General features: G+C 37.3%; 3 protein-coding genes across 6 annotated transcripts in view; 1 reads left to right on the top strand and 2 right to left on the bottom strand.

The window, feature by feature from the left end:
- Window positions 1-7,916, top strand: part of LOC111339307 (uncharacterized) — a 35,213-nt gene extending 27,297 nt beyond the window's left edge. The window contains exons 25-30 of the mRNA XM_088725777.1: window positions 594-738; window positions 1,656-1,732; window positions 2,240-2,305; window positions 3,504-3,649; window positions 4,401-4,527; window positions 4,994-7,916. Coding sequence (XP_088581903.1) covers window positions 594-738; window positions 1,656-1,732; window positions 2,240-2,305; window positions 3,504-3,649; window positions 4,401-4,527; window positions 4,994-5,176 — 744 coding nt within the window. The 3' untranslated portion in view covers window positions 5,177-7,916. The remainder of the gene's footprint in view (window positions 1-593; window positions 739-1,655; window positions 1,733-2,239; window positions 2,306-3,503; window positions 3,650-4,400; window positions 4,528-4,993) is intronic.
- A 601-nt stretch (window positions 7,917-8,517) lies between these two features.
- LOC111339301 (testis-expressed protein 30) lies at window positions 8,518-10,936 on the bottom strand. 3 transcript variants are annotated; one of them, XM_088725781.1, is made up of 4 exons: window positions 10,687-10,936; window positions 10,137-10,373; window positions 9,811-9,862; window positions 8,518-9,186 (listed from the first exon to the last, which is right to left on the bottom strand). In XM_088725781.1, the coding sequence occupies exons 2-4, from the start codon at window positions 10,257-10,259 to the stop codon at window positions 8,816-8,818; spliced, it is 546 nt and encodes a 181-aa protein (XP_088581907.1). In that variant the 5' UTR covers window positions 10,260-10,373; window positions 10,687-10,936; the 3' UTR covers window positions 8,518-8,815. The 3 variants fall into 3 exon arrangements, with proteins under 3 accessions (XP_088581907.1, XP_022801664.2, XP_088581906.1); XM_022945929.2 differs by lacking the exon at window positions 10,687-10,936 and adding an exon at window positions 10,454-10,611; XM_088725780.1 differs by lacking the exon at window positions 9,811-9,862.
- A 139-nt stretch (window positions 10,937-11,075) lies between these two features.
- On the bottom strand, window positions 11,076-17,737 carry LOC111339300 (uncharacterized). 2 transcript variants are annotated; one of them, XM_022945927.2, is made up of 8 exons: window positions 17,486-17,737; window positions 15,505-16,530; window positions 14,839-14,932; window positions 13,902-13,948; window positions 13,498-13,555; window positions 12,585-12,745; window positions 12,282-12,343; window positions 11,076-11,932 (listed from the first exon to the last, which is right to left on the bottom strand). In XM_022945927.2, exons 1-8 carry the CDS (start codon window positions 17,595-17,597, stop codon window positions 11,714-11,716), a joined length of 1,779 nt encoding a protein of 592 aa, XP_022801662.2. In that variant the 5' UTR covers window positions 17,598-17,737; the 3' UTR covers window positions 11,076-11,713. The 2 variants fall into 2 exon arrangements, with proteins under 2 accessions (XP_022801662.2, XP_022801661.2); XM_022945926.2 differs by having other exon boundaries at window positions 15,457-16,530; window positions 17,486-17,736.
- Window positions 17,738-17,744: the final 7 nt, after the last annotated feature.

Raw genomic sequence — 17,744 nt, 5'->3', positions numbered from 1 at the left:
TTAGTATGCTCGACTCTGGATCAAGTGATCCAGCTTTGAGCTCTGGCTGGGGACAGTGTGTTGTGTTGTTGGGCAAGACACTTTACTCTTTTCACCCAGGAGAATAAATGGGTACTGGCAAATTTAATGCTGGGGGTATTACCCTGCGATGGACTTGCATCCTTGCATATCATCCTTGGGCGAGTAGAAATACTCCTAGTTGCCTCATACTATGGAAACCAAAAAAAAAAAAAAAAAAAACCAGAGTTAAGTGCTGACCTGATGGGCCACTTGGCTCGTAAACAGCCTTTACCTACCTTACCTAGTAAGTTGATTTACATTTACCTTTTCTAATCTACTCTAAAATTAGCATTCATATTCTCCACACTGTTCTCGTAACATTTCCTATGATACCGAAAGGGAGAATTTGTTTGACAATAAGGAGCTTCTTAAATTGATGATCATTTTCTTTATTCTCATGATGGCACGGTAAAGAGAAATTAGAAGCCAGGGTACATGGAATTAGTAAGTTATCCAAGATAGCCTTGTTGGTTAATATTAAGAGTACGTCACTAGTCATGATCCATAATTACTCATGGACTTTTTTCCCTCAGAGGGATGAAGTTGCAGTCAAGGTGTTGAAAGACAAGGCATCAGCTAAGGACTCTAATGACTTCATCAAAGAAGTGGAGACAATGATTCTGTTAGCATCAAAACAGGATTGTAAATACATTATCAAACTTCGTGGAGTCTCCAAAGGTAAAATAAAATGACTTTTTATCAACAATTTTCTCTACTTGTCTGAAGATTATTTTAGATCACTAAAATGCATTTAATTTAGTGCTTGATTTCAAAAGGGTTCCAGCTTAAAAATTTAACAGTCTTCGTTTTTATACCTGGGAATCACTGTGGTCAACAGCTAGAGTTTCATTACATTTTAAAAGCTTGAGCATCCTCATAAGTCAGAGTAACTGTGCTAAACATTAAAACCAGAATCATTTATACGTATGTCCAGCATGACTGTAGGCGGGTACTAGCCAACACTTGTATATCCTGGCACCAGTGCCAGGTTCCACCATCTAATTACAACCTGGCTGATGGTTAAGGTGCTGGAGTCTGGGCCAAGAAGTCAGGTTCAAGACCTACCAATCTAGGTCCTTGTGTTGTGTTTTTGGGCAAAACATTTACAATGTAACTCTACAGTGCCTCCCTCCACCCAGGAATACAAACTGCCAGGGAAACCTAAAAAAATGCTAAGGGGGGAGAATAACCTCACCCCATCCAGAAGGAGAGGTAATAACCTAAAATGTGAGGAGAGGAGTTCCAACTAGATGAGCCATTTGGCTCAATTACGAACTGGATACATTCCTGGGTCAGGAGAAGCAAAGTGGGGGTAGTGCTAACCCAAGAACACCTACTATTGACCAGGATTGCTGCAGCCAAACAATTTGGCCAAGATATATCTCCAGCCAGTGCAAATATCTTAATCTTGATTATTTATATACTTGTTAAAAAGGTATTAAATCACAAATTTCACTTCCAGTTTATCAAAATATGTAAATTTTATCTCTCAAAGTGGTTCAGTAATTTTTTGCACGAGGCAACATTTTCATTCAAGTAATAACTGTAAGTTATGGTTTCAAATTGATGAGCTACACCTTATCGCAACATTTCAGACAAGAAAGACAAACTTATGCTGGTGACAGAACTTGCTCCATTGGGAGCTTTGGTGGACTACCTACCCAGAAACAAGGTGGGATGCAGACTTACATTAAATTACCAGTATCCCTGTTAGAGTGGAGAAACTTTGCAAGGCTTTCAATGTGGTTTGGCCTGCAGTCTAAGCAAATCAGCTCTCTTAGATAAAGTTGATTTTCTGACTAGGAGGAAACCATATGACTAGTTTTTCTAATCTGGAATGCCATGATTTACTAAATTAATCTACTAGCATTTATTAACTGTAAATTCTTGCTCAATTACAAATTACCACAAAAGTCGTTGAGCCACTGAATATATTATGATCTGCAGGCAAACTGTTTCTTCTGGTCATGACGAAATGTAGTAGATTTTTGAAGCTAGTGATTAAAATTGTGCAGAATTTTTTTGTGCAGGAACTTATTTTAATTTGCTTTTGATTTACATCTATATGCATATATATTCAATCATAGTCCATAAATACTATTATAATATCTATAACTGTTAAGCAAATCAATGAGAGGCTGATTTTGATATAATAATTGTAATCTTTTTTTTTCAAAAGGACATTCTTCGAACACCCATGCTCCTTGAATTCTGTGCACAAATTTGCCAAGGAATGAGATACTTGGTATGTTTGAATGATGCATGCATTGTCTTCTGGGCCCAGTTGTTCAACAGCCAATTAATACTAACCCAGGGTTAAATTTTAGATACCCAAGTTTCTATATTTCTCTGTTCAAAAGTGGTTTAATTTTGGGATCATTTTCCCAATTCTTTTTAGAGCATTCAATCATCAAATTGTAGACAAATGGAATTAAACTGAATTTTCTTTTAAAGCTTTCAGATCTGAAATTATATTTCAGACTAAACCTGGGTTATCTTAACCCTCCTTTGAACAGCCCATCCATGTTGATTTTGTATAAAGACTTCCTTCTAAATTGACAACACATTTTAAAAAAATAGAGTTTTTGCTCAAAAACAAGGCTCCTTTGCATGATCTTTAAGGAATAATAATTGTGCCTGCCATTTTTGAGAGAAGTTTGCCCTTAGAGGATAGAATGCTTAATTGACTAACCACATAAGGGCTAATGGGCATCCCTAGCCTTTCCCTCCCTGTAGATAAAAACTCTGGCATTGTTTTATCACCTTTGGGCTAGCTAAGTACTGTAGCTTTCAATTGGAAAGAAACTGCTATTTGAAAACTTGTATCAGTTTTCCAATGAAAATAAACAAAGCATACCTTACAAAGAGTTCAGCTAACCTGGCAACAATCATGCTCCCATTAAATATATTTTGAAACAGTCCCTCTAGATCTCCACCTCTAAAAAGCCCACTCTCTGATAAGCCCTTGTCTGAAAGCCATTCTGCCTCTCCCCCAGCTAGCCTCCTAAAGGCAAAAATTAGAGCAGTTTGTTACGTCAGATTTTGGTCAGTTTGTTTTTGGTGCTTTATTGAGTGGAGTGTCTATAGGAACAAAGGGTGAAAGTTTCTAAAGAAACTGTGGTGCTGCATTTGTGGGGGTAACAAGGTAATTTGGTTATATCAACTGAGTCGAAGTTGTAAATTGGCCACCGTAATGAGTTAAAAAGCTGACATTTCAAATGTTAGCCCTTCGTCATTTGCTCTGACAAAGAGCTAATGCTCGAAACTTCAGCTTTTTAACTTGTTAAGGTGGCCAATTTACAATTTCAACTAGGTTGATATAACCAAATTGTCTATAGGAACAGTTTGAAACTTTTTGAAATGTGATATATTTATGGGTTTGAAAGAAGACATTTCTAAGCCTTGGAGAGGGAGATGTGAATTTAAACATTTACTGCTTTTAGGAATCTCAAAAACTACTTCATAGAGACCTTGCTGCAAGAAATATCCTGGTTATGCGGGAGGACCTTGTGAAGATCAGCGATTTTGGACTCTCCAGGCTAGAGGAATACTACAAACTTCAAGAATCCCATAAAGTGCCCATCAAGTGGTAAGAGAGAGAAAATTTTCATTAATTCTTCTCTTCTACACAAGGAAATGTGATGGTAGCTTTTGAAGTAATACAGTTTGATTATCCAGGTGATTGTAGTCCTGAGAAATACTGTTGTGGTTAATAGTGACTGATATTTCAACAACCTAAGCAGAATAAATCAATTTGTTTCCTTATTTTCGGACTTCCACTCAGTTTGTCGAAATGTCAGTCACTGCTACCCACAACAGTCCTTGTCAAGACTTACACTCTACCTAACAATTACACTACAAGATCACATGTGCATGTTACCCTCACATTCAAACCGTTTACTTTTAAATTAAGTTTGTCTTACAGTAGATAACAGAAGGAGCCAATCTTGTAGCAACAACTACTCTAACTTATAATTTTAGCACTTTTGTCATCCAATTGTTAAAAGAAATCTGCATTTGCATTGGTGTTCTTGGCTTTACTTTTGACTGAACTAGAAAAGTTGTGCTGTCCTCATGTCCTTTCAGATGCAAAACCAAAAACCTACAGAACTTTGTATCTTTGTACTTCACTGTGGGGAAATTGTATGTATCAGATTTTTTTGGTTAACCAAATTATCTCAGCTGGGGATTGAAACAAAATTTGTTTTTTCTCTAATGAATTTGCACCTACCTTAAAGTTACTCTCTAGAACCTCAGACTTAAATAAATTACTGGGTAACTGTCTCATAGTTTTGCTTTTCATAGCAAATTTAAATTCTATATTTTGCTTTTCATCCCAGGTATGCACTGGAAAGTTTGATTGAAAAACGTTTTACCACTAAAAGTGATGTCTGGAGTTTTGGAGTAACTATGTGGGAAATTTTCTCCTTCGGGGACAAACCATACAAGGACGTTGAAAACCGCAGGGTGAGAGATGAGAAATATGCAGTCCAACCTCTCTTTTTAAGCCCTTAGAGCTAGCCCCAGATCTCACTTTTATAAATTGCTCCTTAATTAATGTCTGCCATACAACTGTTATTATATTTAGACTATGAGCAGTCCCTCCTTTTTCTGCATAGTCCATTCAGCAAGCCGAAAAAAAACAATCAGCAAAAAAAATTGATGTTAATGCAACCTCCAAAACTGTAGGTGGGAGTGAGCCACACAAAGAGTTACCCTTATTGAAAATGAGATTTTTTACGAATGAAAGTCACTCATTAGTGGCACATCAAACTCTCTGGCCTATAGTCAGCTCCGTAGTCCCTACTTTTCCATGTGTCTGGCTTCCTGAGTTATTTCTCACATTGTGTTCAGCCTTTTAACTGTAACTTTCCAACAAGTAATTATAAACTTGATCATTCTAAAATGAACTAAAATTTCTTTTCATCCACAGCTCCCTGAATTTCTAGAAAGTGGAAATCGACTACCATGTCCACCTAAGTGCTCACAGAAGGTCTATGAAGTCATGCGCAATTGCTGGATAAAAGATACAAGTAAAAGACCAAGCTTTTTTCTCCTGGAAACAACATATTTGGAAAAATTACAAGAGGAGTATCCTCTCGATGGTGAAGTTTGACATTAGAGGGCAGAGATCTTGGGTCCCTTCCTTCTCAATCAACACTTGGTCTATTGAAATAGGAGAAATACCAGATGTATGGTTAACTTCCATTCAATTCACACCACAAGGCTGGTTTTGAGAACATTGTGTGTTTATGAGACCATGACACCATACTCTGTTGAAACCTTTACTTGCACGTGGGAGTATGTTACTTATTTGTCAAGGCAACTCATTACTTAAACACCAAGGTCACAGTTGTTTGGGTGGCTAACTATAATGCCATGTGCTGAATATATATCTTATTAGACGTTTTGTTGTGTACTACTGCTGAGTATTTTTACTAGTTGTGCCGTATTTTGATGAGCCCGTAGGGCGGGTCAAAATACAAATAACGAGTAAAAATACTCAGCAATACTAAACAACAAAACGTCTAATAAGTTATTTATTATCCAACACGCCAAACTGTTATTTCAGTGCGGGCGAATTTCGCGGATATTTATTTCGGGGAGTGTGTGTCTGAAGTATGCGAAGCGGAACGGAATTGGTGTGTTGTTGTGTTGCTGTTTCTATTTTGTTCAATAAATGAAGAAATTTCCTAGTCATCTAGCTGTTTTCTTCATTCGATTCATCTAATAAACTTGGATCTATATTTGCCAGCCATTCTGACTCTTCGTCGTCGGAAATAGGATTGAAATTGTCCGCCAATTTCAAATTTTTTTTTCGTAACCACAATGCAATTCTTTGCTTGCGTGATGCGAGAAAACCTGTTTAACCGGTACTCTAGAGTACAAATACCACATGATATTTGTACTCGTCTATGGCGTTACTTGTACTCTAAGAAGTGTAGTTGGATAATAAATATCTATAACCAAGGGATAGCTCAGGTACATTTTGCTATCTGTTATTCACTATAATATAGGGATTTATTTGTTGTTTAACATTATCCACCATATGAACAACCAGTGCCAGGTTTAACTTGTGATGATCTTGTCCCACAACACCCCAGTAGCTCTTACCTTACAAGTAGTAAATAAATGTATTCAAATTAGAAACCAATGCAAAACAGTTCTCTCAGTCCATTTGCAGATCTGAACCACCTTAGGCAGAGGTTTCCTTCATGATAAGATCCTGTTTTGGAAGATAAGAGACAGCTCCTCTGTTCTACCTGTTATATAGGACTTGACAATTTGAAAAATGACCATTGTTATAATCATTGCAGGTGGCAGTTTTCAGCACTCATGTTTTAATTATATTTTTGGCATGTAAGTATGTACATTATATTGGATCCTAAATTCTGATTGGCTACCCAGGTAGATCAGATGGCCTGTCTACTCGTCTTAGTTTGCAATTGATTTGATGTCATCTTTTGGCCAAATTATAAATCGTCTATCAATGGAGTTTGCTTGGTTTTCATAACTTGATGTTGGGGTAATTTTTTATTTCATCCATTTTGAAATTATAGGGATGCTTGCAATCTGATTGGTCCTTGTTGATGTAATTTATTCACAAATTGTACCATTTTGTTTTCCTAAATCACATCTTTTCCAGGCTAATGAGAAAGCTTTACTTAAACACAACAACCAATCAGACTTAAAGGCTTGTTTAGAGTAACCAATTAATTCATAGGAAAAACAGCTTTAAATTAATTTTGCAACCTTTTACTAAGTAGTTCAGTAGTGGAACAATAGTATGTTTGTACAAACTAAAAAAACCTGTATTTAAGCAACTGAATTTTGCAATTTCAAAATGGATGTAATAAAGTGGTAACTGAAATTTGTATGATGCAATTTTGGTCTGAAATCATACTTGGGATTTCAAATCAAACTCACACTGGACATGTTTGATTTTGAAATCGCGTGACTTGTGTAATCTCAGACCAATTTGCATTCCACTCATTTCAATCACCATTATAGATCACCATTGAAAATGTAAGTAACTAGAGTTGGTGGCTGCAATTCAAGCCATCAGAATGTTTCAAAACCTGCAACATGGTTACAAAAATGCACATAACTTGCAACATTCAAATGACAGAGGAGTACTATAAAAAAATTTTGAAGACAGAAAAGAATTTTTTTTTTCTCCATTTATTTGGTCCCAACTGTCCCATTGAGTTTAAATCCCATTAAATGTCCTAGTGTTTAAATTTAATTGCATGGTTTGCTATGTTTGTTTTAATTACTGGCTAGAAAGTGACCACACTCCCACTTAATTTTAGCAGCAAGTAGAGACTTTTAATAATTAACGTTTTGGTAGATTACTGAATGTTAAGCCATAGGAGTGTGATATATCCTCATTCTATTGTACTGAGTATGTTATATGTATCCAAACACAGTCATGTCTAATATTGACAGGGCTATAAACATCCTTGAGAAATACACTTACAGAGAGTTAAATGTAAGTTTAATTGAAAGCACAGTGCATAGAATTGCTGATATGCTTTTGTGAGTTATTTAGCTGGCACATATCAGTAATATTGTCATTTTTGTTGTGTATTAAATTATAAAAAAAAAAATTTAAAAACCAAGAACTAATTTCATTGTTTGTATCCCTTGGAAGATATTTGCATGCAATTTTTACTTCCAAATTTTCTTTATTAGTTTCTTATTATTCTCAAATGAAGAATTTATCAATACTACATTTTTGTTTCATGAATCTATTCTTTCAATAGTATTCTGCAATGGCATCTTTTTGTAAGGGAATAGCAACATTTGAAGTCAAAGTCTTATCCATCAAAGAAATAATTTTTTGCTTTTGTGGAGGATGTCTGACATTACTGCTGTTTTTCTCAGAACCCTTTCACTCCCAAGATCTTCTTAGCAATTCTTCCCACTTTGCCATACAATTCCTGTTATATTACTTAGAGAATTTTGAATTAGATCAATTAATAATCCCATAGTTGATGTTATCCTTTTTTCTCATCATTTGTCTGCGTGATATCGTATTGATATTGTAAGGAGAAATTCTGTTGTTGTCACTCATGGGAGAAAAATAATGAAAAGCAAATTTTTAATCAAAATATCAGATTTACTCCAGAGTTCTGATGTCTAAAAAAATATATTACAATTACTTGATCTCAACAATCTGTTGTATCACAAGGAGCAATATTGGTCCAATTTGGTGTATAATGTGACCAGAGGAAAAAACATAGCTTGCCCATGACTCCCTTTTAATGGCCAACATGGTTGCAAACATATACCATTGGAGCAATGTTGGCACCACCTTAGACTGTGGTGGTTCTTGAAATAAAAGTACATTGGTCAGTGCCCATGCTTTGTTGGCCAAGATGTTATACTGGAATTCGTGACAGTGTTCCCACAACAACCACTTTTTGAACACCTTCAGTCTTCAACACAACCAAATAGATTTAAAAATCAATTTTAATCACAATTCATACCATGACAGTTCAGTAACATGGCATAGACTAAATCATTAAGAGACATGTCCAGCTAGTTTCCTGAATTGCATTAGCCTGCATAGCTGGCCATTTTGGGTGCTATTTGAGGCATCAAGAGGCATAGCCATGAACACAAATTAATGCCATCCATCTCCCATAAAAAATTCAAACTTTGCCATTCATCACTTTTCAAAGGGCAGACAACAGCATACAAAAAAATTCTGCCAGCTGCACAGACTTCACTTCAACTACTAGAATGTTCATTATCTCTCTGCCATGAACACCGACTGACACCACTGCACAAACCACTCGCACATATTTGATATAAGTTCATGATTCACTTTGCCATGTAGCTTTAGTTCGTGGTCTGCACCCTCCACCCAGTGCATTGTCCAGTCATTTGCCATTCTATTCAGAGTTGTATCCATTAAATCAGGCCTACAGTATGGATCTTTTCTGCCACTTATAAACAATGCAGGCAATCCAAGATGGAGAAGTGAAGATACTCGCAGCTCAGAAGTCTTGCGAGGAGGATGCAAAGGGTATGACAAACATGCAACACCAAATATGAAGTTTGTGGTCAAACTGCTGTTTGAGGCCACCTCTGCTGCCACGCGTGCTCCCATTGAGCGGCCTAAAATCAAACACAACCTAAACATCCTTGTTTTGAAACAGAAGGAGCATAACAGGGTTTTCCTGGAGAAGTGTGATGACAGGAGAGTATTGTAAAAGTGACAATAGGAGTAAAAGTATTCTCCAAATCTAAAGAAGAAATGGCTCAGTCCATTCAAATTTAACAGGTCCGCCTCGTGGTTAGCTCATTTGGTAGAGCGCTGGACTGTTGTGTGGGAGGTCAAGGGTTCAAGCCCCCGCCGGACCAACACTCGGGGTCTTAAAACAACTGAGAAGAATGTGCTACCTTTCTATAATATCAAGAAATGGATAGATATTCTAGTCTTCTCGGATAGGGACGAATAAACTGTAGGTCCCGTCTCCTGCAGGGTTAGGGGTAGGAGACGTTAATTTCCCATGAACGAGATTACTGTGTGGTGGATGTCCTCCCCTGGGATGGGATGGGTGGGTATATCTGCTGAAGATGGGCTGTACTGCCCTTTGCAGATTAGACATTTAGATTTAGAACGGGTGAATGCTGTGTAGTAGCTGTAGAAGTCTCCCATCTTCAATACCTAATACACAGCCTGCACAGAGGGTTTGGTTTCCTAACCAAAGAAGCATTATGTATGAGAATATTGTGTACCTGCTATGATGCACATTTTGATTGGAAACTCTTCAAAATTCCTTAGGAACTCCTACAAAGGCAACATTTAGATCGTTGAATTCTTAAATGTAACAGTTTCTGCTGAGGGCAAAATAGCTGGAAAAAAGTCCCTTACTATAATTCTTGTGTAGAGGGTGGCAGTCAGACGAAAATCGTGCAGTTTGTGAATGTTAAACCAAACCAATCCGTAAACAAAGTAAACAAAAGCGACATTCGTGAGTCCGTGTCGTAAATTACGTTACAAAGCTCGTACCAACATGTTAATTAATCGCCGCGGGACCACAAACAAGAAAAGTCACTCTCACCACAACTGCTGTGAAACACTGAGTCCTGTACTGGAAGTTTTTCGTCCTGCAGGTGAATCTCAAACACAGTATCCCCGTGCTTGCGAGATGAGCAGCTAGTTTCTCCAAATGGAGGTAATTCATATTCCCTCCGGCCCCGTGTGTCAGAATCACAGCACACCCGTTCCACGATGCCTGACATGGAAAGTTAAACACGCCATCCAATTCACGTTCTTCAACTGGGATTTTAACTGCAACCTGTTTAAACAAATATAAAAGGCAATGAACCAGCACAATCAACTACAGGGAGCTTTTTTGTTTTTTTGTTTTCAGCATACCTTTCGCAGATTCCGCGCCATGTTTCTTGTTGCTATGCATGCAGAAAGGACTGGTCTCTAGCCGACAGTAGAAACGTTGTGCCCAATCCCTCGTGGTAATGTTCGGGAAAGACACCCATCCTCTCGTGCGTAAGTCGCACTTCGCGCTCGCGCTCGCTTAAAAAGGCAAAAAGATCACATCGGTTCTGCGGGCTAGGATACACATAAAAGTCGACATCCAAAAGATATCTTACTGGCAATGAAGTGGCCTGCGTTTGTTTTTCTTATTCCAACTTATTACGGCAGGGCTTCAATCTAAATAAACACAGGAATGAGTATTACAATTAAAAATATTGCATGGCTTTTTGGAACATTGCAAGGAAATTTCATGATTTGGGATGTCTTGAAAGCAGTTTGGATAAAGATCACAATGAATTATGCATCTCAATTTGATTGAATATTGAGATTGAATGATCACGTCCCATAACGACAGACCCCATGGAGATCCCACAGGGAACCCACATGTAGGCTTAGCCACGGATGATTGAGTACCCACTGAGGGAGTGAATATCAAAGGCAGCCACCTATCCCCCTCCTCTAAACAGATGAACATGACACAAAAGTCATTATTTTAAGGAAGTGATTAAAAGGAAAACACTCTCTTTAATATATCCAATATAAACCTGGAAAAAAGCTCTACAAAGCCATTAATACTTATTTCTTAAATATATTCCATGTAACAGTAGGGTTTATTACCGTACATTACAAAATTGAGGCAAGGCAAACTAGCCAAGGACCTCTCTTCTCTTTGTGTTTTTAAAATTAAAATGAATTAGAATGAAAATTCATCCATAAATGCTAAAGACTTTCTAGTCTAGGAAAACTATTTAATGTAAATGTTCTATTTTTGCTTTTAATTTTATATAACACCATTACTTTTGCAGAGCGCATACATGTGACCACTCTGGTCAAATAAGTATTCTTCATATGAATATCAGAATTAAATATCATGCCGTTTATTATTTTTGATGTTAGAAGACTGGTAATGTGCAATCAACACTTTTTGCTTAACTGTGATTGGCCCAACAAAAAAGCTATGCCACCTAATCAACCAATCTGATGTAAGTCTCGCTTTGGTTTTGTGTCCATGCGTACTTTGTTTCACCTTTGCAACCAATCAGATGCAAAATCAGTCTAGATCACCACTTAGATACATGCGTTTCCCACACTCAGCACTAGCTACAGAGAGGGAAGGGGGGGTGGGGGAGAAGGGTGGTTCTCTTAGTACTTGGCAAGTTCCTTATCTAACTCATCCAGATCTGCTAGAGCTTGATCACTCAATCTTTTGTCCTCTTCAATCTTCTGCTTATTTTCATATTCCTTCTGCAGGGCCTGTCTGTATTCCTCATGCCTCATCACGACCTGTTCCACTTCTTTTTTGTACAGTCGTTTTAGCATTGTCTGCCAACAATCTAGCTCCGCGTAACGGAACAAATCCCACTGGAAAAGACAGGTGCAAAACTTAAATAAGTGAACAATAAGAACATACCACACACAAATTTTGCAACGTGAAAGATAGGCATGGCAAAATTGAGATGAAATCCCGTAATGCATGGTTGCTAAGAAAACTAAATTATCAATGTAAAGTGTGCTGTAAAAAAACTTGGTAAATGAATGATTTAATTTGCACCATTTAAACACGACAAAAGAGGCTTGTCCTTCATTGTTCTCATGCATTAACCACAAAAAAGTTGAATTTGAGGAGTAATGATAACCTACTTACACCCAATTTATGCCTAAGGAATAATAGTTCATATCTAGTGCCTCACAAGCTGCATTTAAATCTTACCTTTAGAAAACAGTCATAATCTGGGCTAGCCTTGGCATAAATTTGCAGCCATTCAGGTATTTCTATTAACAAAAAACATGCAACATAGTACATCAATAAAATTAAATGTGAATAGATTCAGACATGATGTACAAGTAAAGAAATAATCTTTGCAGGTAACCTGGCTTTGAAAGGATTTGAACCCACCCCCTCCCCGATACTAGTTGGGAAGAGGAGGGGGACATGGATTCAAATTCCATTGATGCCTGAATTTTTTAAGTAAATAGAAAGTATTTCTGTCTTTAAAGCTTTTTATTAGTATACCTTCACTAATATATGGATTTGCTGGCACTAAGGGATTCTGTGCGGGAATGGCTTGAGATTCTGGACGTCCAGCATCTGACACCCTCCTCTGTTGATGCTGCTGGTGCTGGATGAACTGTGTTTTCACTGGATGTTCATACTGCGTTATCTTTGTGTTATGACTAAGTGAAATAATAGACATATCGAATAAGATTAAGCCTTTGGCCCTCAGAGAGACTAGCACCTCATTTCTGCTCGCAACATCACCCTTGGATCACACATAAAGATCACGAGTATGAAGGAAACGATCACCAACAAAAGAAACTCTTGATTTTTTAAAAAATTGTCCTTGTCAGAACCTTAGGAAATGTGTGGGGAATAGGCACACTGACAGTGGTGGATCCAGGGGGAGGGTCCGGGGGGGTCCAGACCCCCCCTATCAGACCTGATGCTTACAACTTAGAGACTGAAATTCTTACATCCGCAGGATCGTATATCACTTTTTAACTGGCTGATTTTTTAAATTAATGAATCCAAGTAAACTGTAAGTAGCCAAGGAATTATAACGTGCCACCGCAACTGGTGGGAGGGGGTGTGGGGGGTGTGGGGGAGAAGTAATTTGCCTCAAAAGAGTCCAACAGTCCTTTCTGAACCAAAGTTTGGACCCCCCCCCCCAATCAAAAATTCCTGGATACGCCCCTGACTGATATCAGGGTGTAGAGGGTTAAGCCTTTGTGGGAGAGCGAGTTATAAGGCATGTTTCAGGTTGATATCATTATTTTTAAGCCAGCTCTGGGCTCTCAATCATCTATGAAAAGAAAAAGTTATGAAGAGGGATCATTATGGTGGTTGCTGAATTAGCTATGTACTACGTTGAATTTGTACTCAATCAAATATCACTCATTTGTTTTAAAATTAATTCCTTCTCACATACTTGACATAGTAGACCCCAAAGTTTGGGGATTCAATTTTTTCCCAGCCATCTGGTAAACCTGAAAATAAATTCTCCACTTAGTTTTTTTATCAGTTATGCAATAAATGCTATGCTTACAGATCAAATACTGCCCAAGTTGAGCTTTACTGTGCAATTAATTTATATTCTATCAATATAACAAAAAAAAAGAGAAAGAAAGGAGATAAATTCCTAGAGAAACTATGGTGCCACATGAGTGATGATTTGGTTTTATCAACTGAGTTGATAGGTAAACGTAAATTGGCCTCTGTAAAGAGATTCTAAACCTGGCATTTTGTTTAGAATCTCTTTATGGTGGCCAGTTTATAAATTCAACTTGGTTGGAAAAACCAAATTATATTAAAGAAAATAAAATAATACTGTACCTGCTTTCTCGAGAGGGTGACACCAATCTGTTGTTTCCGTGTTGTGACTAAAACAAGATGGAAATTTGTTTGTGTTGAAGTAAATAAATACAGGTACAAAATGTTACAATTTTTTTCAATAGTCCATTTTGCAGTTGCCTGCTTGGTTGCCAAGCCTTTGAATAGGAGTGGGGCTTATAAGGGTGACCTTGTTATGATATAGACATTGTTGCTTTTCAAATGTAAATCACTTTGTTATCATGCTAACTAGATACTGGTCTCTATCACAACAAGGTCACCTTCAGCCTCACCGCAAATCAAAGGCTTGGCAGCTACGTACAAAATTGTAAAATGGCCTCTTGCTCTAAGACACCAGAACATCAATTATTACAAAAACAATTAAAATACAGTTTGATTATTCATGCTTAATTACCCAGACAAACAGGTCTTTAAAACAAAGACAACTGTTATGATTATACAGTTAAATGAAGCTGGAATGCTGCTGCATTGAGAATAAGCTAGTGTTGCCAAATCATGAGAAATAATGGAAGTTTATGTTTTTGATTTGTTGATGTCCTGATCCTCAATGTGATTGGTCACACAATAAAAATTCCCCAAATAATGGGGATGGGATAATGGAATAGCAACAAGAATTTACCAGTGAACATTCCACAAGACAGCTTTTCTTGTCCACTGTTTCCAGGTTGAACTGGAATTTGAAAGTTGGTTTTTATTGGGAAAGGAAAACCAAAGGATGCAGAGGAAAACTCCCAACATAAGGACAAGAACCAACAAAGTGCTCAAATGCCAAATGTTATGATACCACAACCAAGAATCAAACCCAGGCCACAATAGTGAGAGGCAAATGCTCTCAACACTACACCATCCTTGTTCCTTAAAAATCCCAACTTTAGAGGGTGTTATACTTTTCTGAGTTGGTTGGTATTTGTTAACTTACTCTATGTAATATTTTCTCCCATCCGGAGTCCATGACACTTGGAATCCAGGAGGAAGAGAGAGATCTAATTGGTTTAGCTGACTGCCATTAAACACTGGAGGAAGAAGAAAATTGTTATTAAAAAAAACAAGAAGAACATTGATAAAAAAAAAAATCAAAACTAGGTGGTAAGTTTTAATAAACTTTTCCCTTATAAGTGAAAATGAAGTCAATATCACAGAGAAACAAGCAAGAGAAGAGCAATACAACTTAGAATGAAGGCTTCATTAAACAAAAGGGTATATAGTTTTACATAAAATTGATCCAATGGACACATTTTGAATAAAGCTTAATCAACCTAAGGTTGATAATCAATTGAATAGACCAAAAATGTAGAACAGTTCATTAGCCAATATTTTTACTTAATGTTCTAGTTATCAGTGTAAATTTGAACAAAGGAAAGTAAAAATAGTTCAAGTTAACAGGGAGTACAAGTTAACCAAGTTTGAGTAAACTGATGGTAAATGATGGAAAAATTGGGTCAAATCCAAGGGAAAATTGCATTTTATTCCAGTTAGCAGGGCTCTGGTATTAATAAAGAACTACTCCAAAATGATAAACTACAGTCTTTCTCTTCACCTAAATTCTTTTTGTCATTCATGTTTCCAGAGGGGAAGAATTTCTCACCAAATCCCCCTTGCTGCATGGTGACAGGTCCTTGCAGTTTCACCGCAGATTCAGTCTGCGAAGTGTAGATACCCTGACCTCTGCCAGAATATGACAGACCACTATCACCATACGAAGTTAACACCTCACTTCCATTTTCACTAAACACATTGTTTGAAGATGCAGCACCCTGATTTGTATAGAATCTAAACCTTTGTGATGCAGCATCTGGTATGTAAGGCTCACCATAAGACAGATCATAACTGATTGAATCTTGAACATTAGAAAATGGCTTTCCACCATGCACATTGTACAGTCCTTTATTACCATACATGTTTGAAACATTCTTTGGTGCATTCTGTGCATAACTGTACCCACCAGGAGTCAAATTTGATTCACTCATAACTTTCTTGTCCACTTTAAGCTTCGGAGGTCCATTTACTAACCTACTGTCTAGAGAAATACTATCACCTGAGGGCCCAGGGAGTGCTTGGAAATGACTGTAAGAAGGAGGGTGTCTATAATTTGATTCCTCAAGATTATAAAAAGCACTGTAATCACCGGCCATTTTTCCTGCCCTGTGTGAATAGAAACTAGCTCCATCAAACTTCGACATGGTATCCACAGGCTCTCTATACGGTGGAGGATGCCGATACTTATCCAAAGAGCTTATAGAGTGTTCCATTTGTTCAGGATATGGAGGTGGGTGTCGGTATCCCAATTTTCTAGCCTCTGGAGGTGTTTTATTAGTAGTGCAAGTCTGACATGATTCTGCAGTCATCTGCAGCCTTTGAACTGCTTCTAAAATATCACCCATGTTATTGTTCCTACTGTTTTCAAAACTGGACTGGGACAATCTTTCTCCGGCATCTGGCAAATCAGGATGCAGATGACAACTGTGTGGTCTGTTGGGATTGCTATCATGAGCCACCATTACAATACCAGCGTTATCACTGCTAGCACAGTCCATGATGTACGATTCTGAAATGTCTGTTTCCGAGAGTACGGACTGGAAGCAAGGTGTTGATGCACATCTCTTCAAGCGTTCTTGACATAAAAAATATTAAAAAAGGATGAGAAAAATGTGAAAGTGTAACTGTAAAGTGTCTGTAACTAGATGGTTGTGTGTATGTGAAACAAAAATTCCCCATGGTTTTATCTACGTGGGGTAAGTTCAGGGTGCAAAAAAAAAGTTAAAAAAAACCTTCGCCTTTCAATTAGTATAAAAAGGATTTTTTCAGGCTTAATGTTACAAGAGCAATTTAATGTCAGATTCCAAAGCATTAGAAAATCATCTAAATGACTGCCTCACGCCAACAAGTTAATACTGTATTGATTAAATTAAGAAGCAATATCATAGTATTTTAGTCATTTCTCTAACATTGAAATTGCCGCGATGACTACAGTGTAAAAAAATATTGATTCATCAGACCAATATATACTAGATAGCAGTGACTCTGAGACTCAAACTTAAAATTCAACCTTTCTTTCAGTGATTAACTGTTTATCTCATCTTTTCTTTATCGCAATGGTTCTAACAACGCTGAAAGAAGAGCTATTCAAAGAATTCAAAAAAGCATGCCGTGCGATAAATCAATTTTTTAACAAAAATGCCACTGAGAAACAGTGGGTACGACATCTCGACATTTTTAAGAGAAAACTCATTTCTTCAATTGAAAATATTTGACTTATATAAAATAACACAGCTGCAAGATCGCTATCTTCTGATGTAAACAAGCGAATCAAGAGATATTTTCCTGAAACAACAATTTCGAGTATGTGATACACTCGAATCAGAATTGAATGGTCCAAATTGCCTGGGGCGGTTTACTTTTTCCAGAGTACGATCGAAATGAACACATGATTGGAATAAATAACGACCCGAAAATCAGCAACGTTCCTTGCAAATGCTATGCAACGTCATTTGGTGATCTTTCCCAATAAGAAGGATAAAACTACGCGATAACACATTCCCATCGGAAAAGCGGATTTGATAACGTACCTTCAAGAATTTCAGTTGTGTTTTCACGCTTCTTGTATTTGCCTTGCAGCCGTTCTTTGCCTCCTTTCCCTTTCTTCTTTACGAAGTACTTTCCTAAGAAGGGCATCTTCATTCTCGTTGATGATCAAGGCAGGTTTGTTGCTTCAAATATTTCGAAAAGAAAATTCCATTCTTTCCCACCACATAATTTTTGAGTAATGCCTAAAATTGTAAACATGTCATGAGTCTTCTCGGATGTCTAAGCAGTAAAAGGAGTGGT

This window comes from Stylophora pistillata, chromosome 6, assembly GCF_964205215.1.
Source record: "Stylophora pistillata chromosome 6, jaStyPist1.2, whole genome shotgun sequence".
Lineage (NCBI taxonomy): Eukaryota > Metazoa > Cnidaria > Anthozoa > Scleractinia > Pocilloporidae > Stylophora > Stylophora pistillata.
Note: the sequence above shows the minus strand (reverse complement) of the source record. Positions and strands in the feature narration are given on the sequence as shown.